Here is an 11,822-nt window from a genome sequence, read left to right as displayed (position 1 = left end):
TAATAAAATGTGAATTGAATTGAACACAACTATTACACATCCGGGGCAATTCTTCAGAATAAAAGCGCAAACCAACTCACACGAGTCACAATATGCTACTTCAAAATAAAGCCACCTCAAGCTCTGTCACATACAAACTGAACTTTTGTCTGCACTGCTGAGAATCCAGTTATTGTAAAATAAACAAACTCTGACAATAAATAAGTCTTCATTGGCTCCACAGGAAACCTGCGGACTATAATGAAAGGTTAACTGTCCTTAGTTTCCCTCTGTGTTACTTCAGAGAAAAAGGGTATATTACCGCACACCAATCACTTTCACACCCAAATCACAAAAGCAAGAACAGTTGCATTTATTTGTGTGCGCAGACAAGGTTGTTAGTCGTCCAGAAGAGAAAAAGAAATAGTCAACAAATTGTCTTTACCAGCCTTCGATAACTAGCCAGTATGATATGGCCAGTTAAAAAAACAAAACAAAACAAAACACTAAGTACACAATATACACATGGGAAAAGCGCATTTGTTAAGTCCAGAAGAACACAAAGGACAGAGTTCAACATACAATACTCATTTTTAATAACAACAATAGAGAAGAAAGTATAAACCCTGTCAATCTAACATTTTAATTTGCCTGTAAGGTGCACCTCTGGTATCAGGAGACTAATGATACAGGGGGGAGAACTGGTACAGTAGGTCTGTCGAATGTGACAATCGAAGAAAGTCAATGACATGATCACAACACATGCTCATGATGATGAATGCACTGAAATGTTTCCTATAAAACCGGTGGGAGAAATGTCCATAAAAACATGAGTCATTGAAAGTGTTCATTGAATGAGACTCATTATATAACAAGAAGGGGGACAAATATGAAATTCAAGTATCAAAATAACTAAGACACTGACAAGCTGAAAAGGTAAATTACAAAGGTAGTAAAAATCATGGGAAAAGAAACACTGACACAATCAACAATACATTAGGCAACATTTTGCATTTGTTTAAGGCAGTTGATTAAAAAACTAAACAGAACTAGGCATCTTCTTCATTCCAAGTTAAATATAAGCCTAGCCCTAACTTGTCACCAGGAGATCTGTTTACAAAATAACTACGCCTGACTCTGAAACTAAGCACTTTAGTTTGACTTGTCTTCTGACATCTGAGTGAGAGTAGAGTTCATATGGACAGCGGTGGGGTTGTGCTCTATATTTTTGGTCTTCTTCACAGTGAGGTTTGTCAGGGCTTATAAGGCTGGTGCATCAAGAGTGGTAAATCACTCTCAGCCTATTGTCTGGCACAAAAATCTAAATGGTTGGCACATATATGTGCACAGCATGGGAAGGCAGGGTCACTAGTTTCATCAGCTAACGATTGCCCTTCATGGCCTCCTTGGCTGCCAGGATGAGAGGTGTGAGACTGGAGAGGGGCTTCGCCAGCTTCAGGAACGGATGCTGCACACCAGGACAAAGATCGACAGAGACAAGGGGAGGAGGGGAAAGGAGAAAATGATTGAATCAAATGCAATGTAAATTTAATTAAAACACTGAATAATTCAATAACAGAAGGAGTTATTAACCTGCAACAGCTCTTTTCCTCCGCCTCTCTTCTCTACATCCATTTCCAGGCAACGGTTGAGGAAATCTCTGAAGACTGGAGACAGCTTCTCTGGGTTCTGAAGCTCGGGGGTGCCGTTAGTGGCAATCAGATATAATGCCTGCAAGAGAGGAGGAGTTGAGAGAAAAAAAGAAGATCAAGAGCTGTGAGATCTAATTTCAGGAAATAACTCACTTGCAGCAGATGAATCAAGTCAAACTGGTAAAGTGAGCAAATTAAAAGTTTTTTTTATTAAATGACATGAACATCATGTTGTAAACACAAAAGTATCTCAAGGAAAAGCTTGTGACCCTGAGCATTTTCCATCTGCTAACCCTGCATTCAGACAGCCACCATGAGGTCCTTTCCTATTATACAGATCTTAATAATAATGACGTCATCCTCACAATCTACTGTAGGTGATTTACTGGTAAAAAATAAGTTGGTAATCAACTGTAGAATGAGGATTTTCTAATCCAGATATTAGTATTTTCACATGAAAGAGGCAAAGGTTTTAACATGCGATGTGAACATATGCAGAGCAGTGTGTTTATATAAAATAAGTTAGAAGGAAATTAATGCTCACTAAGGCTGCAAAAAGTTGCACGATTCAATGGACTTGCTGACAAAACACAATAGTATTTATACACAAGACTATGAAGTAGTCATAGAGGTAGCAGAAAGTAATTCAATAAAAGGAACTGGACAGAAATATTTGTGTCTTGACAGCTTCAGCTAACAACAACTAGTCAGCTGTTAAGTGCTTATGCCTCGAATGTTGTTGTTAGTGCATGTAGAGAGAAGGACAAACTCTCATGAGACTTTTGTCCTGGTTTTGTGTTGACTCATAAAGTTTAAGATATTTTTTGGTATAAAATAAGTTTCTGAGGTAATATAAATTGTTTCACCCCTACATCACACTCTGCCTTTGACCTTTTTTTAAAGTGAACCTAAATTTTCACACAGATGATTTAATTGGGAGACTTTCATATCAAAGTGTTGGAACTGAACATGTCATATAAGTAAGAATTAAATAAAAAAGGACAGTTAATTAAGACACCCTGGCTACCTGATTTTACACCACACTTCTCCATGTTATACTAAAGGTACAGAAAGGACAGAAAATGCTCTTTACTCACTCGTAGTGGGTTCTCGTTCAGGTAGGGGGGCTCTCCTTCAACCATCTCAATAGCCATAATACCCAGCGACCAAATGTCTACTTTAGGCCCATAAGCCTTTCTGGTCACCACCTCAGGAGCCATCCAGTAAGGCGTGCCTACCATGGTGCTGCGTTTGCTTTGCTCTGGAGTGATCTGGGCGCAGAAGCCAAAATCGGCTGTCGAAGAGATGGAGAAGAGTAATTATATGGTAACAGTGAAAAGGCATTGCCATTAAGAAAAACAGTGATGACAGAAGAACAGGACTTACTAAGCTTGACAGAACCGTCCATCCCGAGTAACACGTTGTCACTTTTAATGTCTCTGTGGATGACCTGGTTCGCATGCAGGAAATCCAATGCTTGTAAACACTGCAAGTATGGGAGGAGACGGGGGGGAGAGTTGTTGAGAATTCAGTTTTGTTTCATTTTGATTCTTTCATATGAGTCTGGTTGTAAAGAGTGCGGCGTACCTCTCGGCAGACAGCAGCTATCTGGGCCTCATCCATACAGGTTTCTGTCACCACATCTGTCAGTGAGCCACCGGCCAGATACTCCATGACCACAAACAGCTCCTCCCCCATCAGGAAACTGATGTACAAACACAAATACACAACGTCACATACTGGTCCAAATATTATAATCTAATCCATCGCAGCTTTCATGACCGCTTCTTAAATTTATTATAATCAGAATTATAGTTTTTACAAAGCTGTGACGGTGCAGGTTTATTTTCACTCCTACCTGTCTAAAAAGTTGACAATGTTGGGGTTCTTCAACTCCTTCATCACTAGAATCTCGTTGATGATCAGCTCCTTCTTTGGCTGCTTTTGTAGGTTGATCTGTTTAATGGCGACCTGTAGAAAAACCGCAGCTCTGATTAAGTGCTGATAAAGTTACATCTTTACAATTGAAATATCTAATGTCTTTTTGAACTTCCACTTTTTCTGCTTCCTCTAATCCTTTCTTTTAAAGTAAATCACTGTTCTTCTGGTGCTGTATTAATACTTACTATTGACTACAATGTGCTGATTGTACAGTGACTTTCATTATATGGCTGACACCATTTAATCTGTCTCATGTAGATGCTGAAACATCAAACTGACCTTAAGATAAAAAATATTTCTGTTAAAAGTATCTTTGTATTCCTTATGTGTGGCTACTTCATCCTGCCGTGTCCTTGGTTAGTCTTATAATAGTCTCCACATCTCCTCATCTATTCTTTAATCACTATTTACCTCCTGTCCTGTGGCAACATCAATGGCGGTGAATACTGTTCCTGATGCTCTGTGAGGAGACAGAGATGAGAAATTTACTTTAATGCACATTTCAACAAACAGTCCACTCAAGCTGATGTGCAAATGTATTAAACAGTTTACTGCGTGAAGTGTTGCGCAAGGATTTGTGTGTTACTGACTCAACCCAACTTTCACTAGAAGACTTAGGATCTGTGCAGTACTGTCAAGGTTTTGTTGAGTTATCTGGTTTCACTAAACCTGACACTGATGATACTGAAAATCAGTCTCACAAAGCTGGTTATCAACCATTAATCAAGGACATATTCAGCTTTACAAGACTGGAATATTACGATATGATGATCAATATCCAATAAAGTCAATATCATCCAAGTGTGAGTAAATTGCGGCTGGACATGGGGAGTTTAAAAATGTCATTTTGCAACAAAAATGTCACAGATTTTGCTGAGAAAATGAAGGCCTCATTATTATTATGATTATTATTATTATTATCATCATCATCATCATCATCATCATCATCATCATCATCATCATTAAAGTAACACTGCTTATATTCAACTGATGCATCTGCACTCACCCCTGACCAATTTTTTCATATCTGGTGTACTTCTTCTTGGGATCCCCAATGCTGACTATGGTTCCTGTAAATGAGATAACAGTCACATGTGTAAACAAAGTGATTTAATCTGTTGTGTTGCTGCAACAATAGATTAGTTATATAAATGAGGTTTACTCAGTTTGTCCATGATCTCCTCATCTGACATCTTGCCCTTCTTTTTCTGTCTGTCTGCAGCCCTGGAGGATGCATCGTCTGTACACGTGCTTGGAGCAGGGATGGGATCAATAACAGAGCGAGTATACACCTGTGCAACACACCGAAACAATAACCAAAGACAATCGAATAAAGAAATAAATCTGAAGAGCAATATATAAGAAAGTAAAATATGGTTTTAAAAGAAATCCAAAAAAAGATCATTATGATGCTGTCAAGCTTATGTACTGCAGGGAACTTACACTCTTTGTGTGTTCTGGTCTTGGTGCCACAACAGGAGGAGGAGTTTCATCATCGTCATCATCATCGATGTCTTTGATATTCGGAGATGAGGGTTCAGTGCCTTTTTTGACAGGCTAATTCAAAGTGAGAGAAAAGATTAGTGCACTTTATATGACAAAACAACAGAAAAATAGCATGTGATTTTCAACAGAGTTGAAATACTTACAGACTGCGGCCCTGGAGTGAATGCATCTTTTTCTGTGAATGAAAAAAATAAACATATTTTATGACTACTTCTGGTCACTACTACATGATCTCAAAGGGTCTTAAAGAGGCCTCTCTTTCGGGAAAACAATAGATTCCTGGTTGTTATCTACTCGCAGGGAAAGGTATTTTACCCACAAACAAGCAACAAGCAACAAGACCTATTCCCTCCACTGGAAGATAAAAAATGAATTTAGCAACTTAGTATCAATTCATAACACCCTGTAGTTTTCCAAAATAGCTTAAATCCAGTATTTAACATAGAGCTTTACCAGAAGATGAGAAGCTGAGGTACTTTTGACGACCGTTGCCTGTGGAGTCGTAGAACTTAAGAACGTCGAGCACAGCCTGCGGGTTTTTCTTCTGCTCTGACTTGGTGATGTTTGAGGTCTGGAGTAGTCGAGCCCATTGCTCTGGCATACCCTGTGCACGGCAGGTGGACAACAACAATGGTGTCAAAATGTCACGATAATACAGACTGAGGTAAAATGTAACCATGTGTTTTGGTCAGTAGTCAAGTGTCAAACAGCGGGGGATTATTGAAAGTAAAAATATACGTGTGAGAATGATAAGACTGTGAAAACTCACAGTGAACTCCCCTGTGACAGCATCGAACCCAACATGTATGGTGTGTTCAAAATCTGAAGGTGGTGAGATCTCTGGTCGCTCTTTGTCTCGATCTTTCTTTCTACCACCTGAAAGAAACCAAAACCTTATTGAAATGACATGTGACTACATTCAGACTGATTCCACGACTTAAAATTCTTTTATCCTAAAGAGGGAGTGCTTAGATGTTTGTATTCTTGAACTCTCCCTCTCACCTTTCTCAGCCCCAGAGAAGATTGAGATGATCTTGTTGCGAGGTTTCCTCTCCTCTGGGACAGAAGGCAGCGGTTTGGAGCTGTGGTTGGCTGAGAGCGAGTCTTTGCTGGAGCCGGTGCTAAAGATGGTACTGCTCATCCTGACTGGAGGGGCTGGGGGTTTATCCTCAGGGTCTCCGTTATCACACATTGCTCTGGGTTGTTGCGAGCCTTACAGGGTGTCTGAGAGGGGCGGGGGGAGCGCGGCGGGCGAGGATGGAGAGGGTGACAAACAGAGAGGGGAGCAAGACGGCGCTCACATCAGCAAGAGGCACGGGTGTGCTCATGCACTACAGGAGGAGGTGCAGAAAGTGATGGCAGAAGAGAAAGTACCTGGGAGAGAACAAGACATTAGTATGACCATAAACATACTATAATAAGACTACAAACACAGCATGATGCAGTAATAAATGATCAGGAACTTCTTTCTCCAACATTAATATGCTATTGAAGCCCAGGAGTAGATAATATATTGAGGGAATATACAATAGTGTGGTGCAGAAAACAGTACACACAATCTGAACTCTTCTCAGTCTCATCATTACAGCACTGAGGCAAAACTTAACAAGAATTGCAAAGTACCACTACTTAATATTCAAATGCAACCCAGAGTGGACAAAAGGTGTCTCAACTGAAGCATAACAACAAATCATGTGTTAATGTTTAACTAAGAAAGGGGGACAGAGCAGGGACTACAACATTTCAAGCTAAGGGAGAGACTGAACAAAGCTTATTTGACACAATTTTCCCCCTCTGATAGTCAGAGAAAGTCTGAGAAACGTTGAGAGCATTTTCAGCCATCTGTGAAGTATCTCTTTAGTGTCCTGTGTCCTATCTTAAGACCAACAGAGATGAGTAAATAACGGATAATGTAAGTTGCTCTTACGTTAACTTACTCCCACTTGGTACAGGAATGAAAAGCTGACACTTTATTGCTTCTTGTTTGGATATAAAATGCCCCCTTTTCGATTTGTAGTCCACATTTTTCCCCATATAACGGTATTTCTGCCCTCATGCCTATTAAAAAATGCCCTTCAAAAAAGGTAACAACAGGGGCGGCTAGCAAGCTAACGTTAGCACGACAAGCTACACTTACGTTTGCAATTCTGCGAGATCAGCGCTCAGCTAAAACTAACTAGTCTGACACCAGAAGTAAAGTGTTTACACCCGAGATATGAACCTTTGCCAAGAGTTGGTTCAGACAGCAGTGCAGAGGTTTGCAAAGCGGCAAACTATCCAGTAGAAATCAGTTTTATTTGCTGGCTAAGTTAGCGAAGACGACGCAGGAGCAGCAGAGCTCACCGGACACTCACACACCAGTTAAACTTGAGCACAGCTGGACTTGATCCTCCTCCACGGTTTGGAAAACGTCTGTAAACCCGTTAAAAGTGCTTCCTCTGACTCATGGGGCCTTGATTGGTACGCAGCGCGTACAAATAACTTAGTAAAAAAAATGTGAATACAACTATTTACAGTGCAACTTTTCTTCTATCTTCTCGGCCCTTGGGTAATTCCGCTATGGCGAAGGGGAAGCGGAACTACACGACCCAGCCCAAGCCTATTCAATAAATGTTTCATATGAATGGTGTGTGTCTGTTATCTGTATCCATAAAATACAGTCCAGTCTGCAAAGCTGCACCGAGAACACTCTGAGCTCTAATTACATGTTTGTGATCATCGTGGAAAAACATGGTGAAACTTCAGAAACTGGAAGTTAAGTTAATTCAGTCAGTCGAAAAGCATGTTAGGTAATGTAGTTCAACATTTATAGTGTGTGAATAGGGGACTGCTGATTGATCAGATTTCCACTATCAATCAGCTGGAGACTTTTAGTGTAAAATCAAGAGCCTGCTGAAGTAACCACACAACAAGCTGAGGTGGAAAATATATAAATAATCATGTTCATGGCCAATCAACATAATGTGGTCATTTTAAGATTATGAATAATACAAAATTTTAGTGTCTCAATTTAAACAATGCTATGGCAGATTTCTCACAGTATAATCTTTGAAATAGAGACTGCCAGCTGAAAGATCTTGTCCATCCTAATAACATTCAGATCAATCCACAAACCCCCATCTGATAAGATTTTTGCGTTTAGATGTTTTATTACAGAAAGTGTATGAAACCCATGACCAAAATAGTCATACATTTTGTCATTATGTTACTTGTGGATGAAATTATAGTGAAAATAAATGACTCCCCTTTTTGCTGGGGACCCCTTGGAACCTCCTCAGAGATTTAACAAACACAAAAAAATATGGTAAAGATGTTGCAACCCCTAACATCCAGTTTCCTATAATTTCCCCCTTGGAAAAAACATGTTATTCCACACTATCTGACAGTATTAGTAATATACTGTATATTCCACACCAGATTGATTCAGCTCTTCACTGAAGCTATATGATGCTCATGCTGAGTGAAATATTCAAACCCTTGACTCTATATTTTTATCGCTGCACTATTCTATCAAATGCACATATTCAAGATGTTCTGCACCTTGTTTTATATACATTTCCACAGAATACAGGTAGACATATTTGGTCAAAGTTAAAGAAAGGTTCAATTACTGTGATAAATATATATTCCATATCATTCAGCTTTGCTGTTCTGTAGCTGATCATGACCTATGACTCTATTGTAGATTATGGCAAACTATGAAAAAATGTCATCAAATATCATCGTTAGCATCACCTGCTATATACATTATATTTACAGCAGTCTTATTTACATACCCATTTTTAATGCAGTCTCAACATAAAGGATTTTATAAAGGAAGTACCATGTGGCTGAGTATCATTACTTCAGTATTTTTTAACCAGCCTTATCTGTGGTTCTGTGTTCATATGCAGTTTTATGACTCTGCAATTATACTTTATGACCTTTTTGACAAAAGTCAGAACATAATAGAAGAAAACTTAAATGTCAACATAGGACGGAACATGTCCTTAGTTCACCAGGAAAAATATCACCACAGAGCACACACAATAGAGCAAGCATATTTTTGCATTTTATGTAATGGAGTGTAAAACATTGTTTGCAGTTGGGATAAAGGATTTCCTAACATCGTGAGAGGTGGTGACCAGAGACGTTCTTGAGTTTAGTGTCTCACACTAAGTAAATAAATGATCTTCCAGTATGCTCTGGGCTGTGTTCCTACTTCGGAGTCAGGATTATAACAGGAGAAGGTCAGTGTTGCATAAAAAGCAAAGGAGTGACCAAAACAAATGTTTGCTTAAACGGAGCTGGTTCCAAGAAGCAGACTAACTGAGTTTTCTGAATTCTGTTGAATCTAATAGATGTTGAACAGTTTTAAACTCAATATCTCAGACTGATCCTGGTATCAAACAGAATCATATAATTATAAAATCATGAGTTGTTTAGCACAAAGCATGCTGACCATCACTGTTTAAATGATTCGATGTTTCCACATGAATTTGGAAAGTGCAGCACAGCAGATCATTGTGACTAGAAGAGTTCCACCGCATACAGGCGTCACCAAAGACCCGTCACCAACTGGAAACTGTAAACTCATGTGGCCCCGCCCCTACAGGATAAAAGATATTTTTTAAGTGAAAAGGGGAAAAAAAATGGAGTAAAAGTTACATATCCTCACATTCCATGTAAGATTTTTATATGATTTCTGGAAAACCACCTGCTGACGCTGGGTTTTAACCCACAGACATGTGCTTGAATTGTCGGCAGTGCAGGGGGCGTTCACAACTGTATGAGGCTCTGAGTTGTTCAGCTGTGTACCTTAAAGGATGACAGAGTTTTAGATTACAGTAAACAATCATTTCCTGGCTCTGTCAGCTACATTCTTTCATAGACAAGAGGAAAATGTGAATACTGCCTCTTTTTTTTTTAGTTTTGAATTAGATTTAGATATAAAAACTAAATCCAAAAAGCTTAATACAGTAGGATCAACAATGACATCAGGCGATCATATTATCTTTTAGAGTTGTGAGTTCCTTTATAATATAAATTCACAGAAATGGAGGAAAAAACAATCAAATGTGTCAACACATTTTAACACTACAGCTGTAAGTCACTGCACACATTCTGATGATGAGCTTCAAACTCAAACTTAATGTAAATATTGATCAGAAGGATAATCAGGTATTTTAACTTTCCTTTCCAGTTGTCAGAATTGGACACTGAAGTCACAGCATGTTGTGAAGGATTAATGTTAGTTTCGCAGCACAAAACTTTGGAGTTATGTGATATACATTTCTGGTTACTTGTTTCTGAGAACAGAGACATACATGACTACTAGAATACAGATGATCCACTTACATTTTTCTGTCCGCAGCAGCAGTTCTGGAGATTCTATTTCAACAGATGTGAATGTTTTCCCAACAAATGAAGGCTCATGATAGCGGCCATGTATCGGAACTGTTACTTTTAGCAGTCTGGGGATTCGGTCATTGAGGGTGGGATACACATAGGTGACAAATCCTGAAGTCTTGTGAGCAGGCACCTCCAGGTCAATGGCTGAATCTAGTAATATCTTACAGAGGTAAATACAATCAATATATGAACACATAGTGCAGATGATTGTGGTTTGTAACATTTATCTCTACAAAAATATTGTGCTGTTTCTGCTCAGTTGTTTGTTATATGAAAGGTTACAAGAATTTTGTAATTAAATCTAACCTGCCAATCACTGTGATCACTCAGGGATGCCAGCTGATATGGATCAACGTAGACACCACTGGGCCATCTGTGAACCAGCAAAACTCTGACATCACTGAGCACATCAGGGCTCAGCTCTACTGTGGTTACCACCTCCCTAAAACATATAACACAGAAATCATTACTCATTCCACTCATCAACTAGCCTTGAAGATGATTATTGTGCCACTTGAGAAAATACACAGCCCAAACCTGTGAAAACCTTTCTTGCCGATCTCCACTGACACTGTTGTGGTTTCAAGCCACTGCTTCAGGAAACCACAATGGTTCTCATTCTTCTCACCTACAAAAATAAGTCGGTTGTATTGGTCAAGACCATAAGACTAGACAGAGCACAGAAACGCAATTATTTATTAGTTTTATTAGTTAATTAGTTTTTACAAATCACTGAAAAAGATGAGCACAATCAAATATAAATATGCTGGATGTTTGGACAGAGAAACTAATTATAAATGAATTTATATATGTGCAGCAATTTCTGTGAAGATCATCAGATGAGTCTTTTGGTTAAACAGCAAAGCCACAATTTAAGACCCACCCAAGATGATGCGCTGTTTTACGTGTTTTACATTTATTTCTAAACTTAATCCTTCATGTCACTCTGTGATTCTTTATGCATAGTAAGAAAAAAGACACGTTTCTGTTGCATTAGACTACAGAAATCCCCACCCTTGGAAAACAAGCGAAAGGTTTTGGTGACACAAAAGCAATCTGTGATTATCATTACTATATTATTATACTGTGTATTATTATTATTATTTCAGCTAGGAAGTTTAACATTATATCTTACCCTTTTCGATGAAACAATGACATGTCAGTAAACAGGCCAACACAGAGAACAGTACAAAATACATCAAACTGGTAATAGTGACTTTTAAAGAGCTCTTTACAGCCTGTTTACTCTATTTATTTAGCGACAAATATCTCATCTCCCCTTTTGAATTGTTTCCGGAAGAGAGCCTCGAAGGACCCTTTTGTAGTTCTGGGGGAGCTGCGATGATGCCGGAC

At 38.9% G+C, this 11,822-nt stretch overlaps 2 protein-coding genes across 7 annotated transcripts; both read right to left on the bottom strand.

Moving 5' to 3' along the window:
- Nucleotides 1-328: 328 nt before the first annotated feature.
- On the bottom strand, nt 329-7,748 carry pak2b (p21 protein (Cdc42/Rac)-activated kinase 2b). 6 transcript variants are annotated; one of them, XM_042417551.1, is made up of 15 exons: nt 7,422-7,748; nt 6,081-6,452; nt 5,848-5,954; nt 5,532-5,682; nt 5,222-5,253; nt 5,016-5,129; nt 4,735-4,864; nt 4,579-4,642; nt 3,984-4,032; nt 3,490-3,602; nt 3,219-3,336; nt 3,018-3,117; nt 2,729-2,925; nt 1,573-1,710; nt 329-1,447 (listed from the first exon to the last, which is right to left on the bottom strand). In XM_042417551.1, the coding sequence occupies exons 2-15, from the start codon at nt 6,268-6,270 to the stop codon at nt 1,361-1,363; spliced, it is 1,590 nt and encodes a 529-aa protein (XP_042273485.1). In that variant the 5' UTR covers nt 6,271-6,452; nt 7,422-7,748; the 3' UTR covers nt 329-1,360. The 6 variants fall into 6 exon arrangements, with proteins under 6 accessions (XP_042273485.1, XP_042273487.1, XP_042273483.1 ...); XM_042417553.1 differs by having other exon boundaries at nt 7,433-7,748; XM_042417549.1 differs by having other exon boundaries at nt 7,437-7,748.
- Nucleotides 7,749-9,387: 1,639 nt separating this feature from the next.
- pigx (phosphatidylinositol glycan anchor biosynthesis, class X) lies at nt 9,388-11,801 on the bottom strand. The gene is made up of 6 exons (XM_042415887.1): nt 11,605-11,801; nt 11,007-11,097; nt 10,776-10,911; nt 10,416-10,629; nt 9,775-9,875; nt 9,388-9,666 (listed from the first exon to the last, which is right to left on the bottom strand). The coding sequence occupies exons 1-6, from the start codon at nt 11,666-11,668 to the stop codon at nt 9,529-9,531; spliced, it is 744 nt and encodes a 247-aa protein (XP_042271821.1). The 5' UTR covers nt 11,669-11,801; the 3' UTR covers nt 9,388-9,528.
- Nucleotides 11,802-11,822: the final 21 nt, after the last annotated feature.

Source organism: Thunnus maccoyii, chromosome 7 (genome assembly GCF_910596095.1).
Source record: "Thunnus maccoyii chromosome 7, fThuMac1.1, whole genome shotgun sequence".
In the NCBI taxonomy this organism is placed as follows: domain Eukaryota; kingdom Metazoa; phylum Chordata; class Actinopteri; order Scombriformes; family Scombridae; genus Thunnus; species Thunnus maccoyii.
This window is presented reverse-complemented; position numbering and strand designations above follow the sequence as displayed.

Coding starts and splice junctions, on each gene's coding strand:
- pak2b (XM_042417551.1), bottom strand. CDS start 6,270: ATGTGTGATAACGGAGACCCTGAGGATAAACCCCCAGCCCCTCCAGTC. Junction 3,603..3,983: donor ATGTTGCCACAGGACAGGAG/GTAAATAGTGAT, acceptor GTTTTTCTACAG/GTCGCCATTAAACAGATCAA. Junction 1,711..2,728: donor TGAACGAGAACCCACTACGA/GTGAGTAAAGAG, acceptor CCTCTCTTGCAG/GCATTATATCTGATTGCCAC.
- pigx (XM_042415887.1), bottom strand. CDS start 11,668: ATGTATTTTGTACTGTTCTCTGTGTTGGCCTGTTTACTGACATGTCAT. Junction 10,912..11,006: donor GGCAAGAAAGGTTTTCACAG/GTTTGGGCTGTG, acceptor TATATGTTTTAG/GGAGGTGGTAACCACAGTAG. Junction 9,876..10,415: donor GCTGCTGCGGACAGAAAAAT/GTAAGTGGATCA, acceptor TCATCCTTTAAG/GTACACAGCTGAACAACTCA.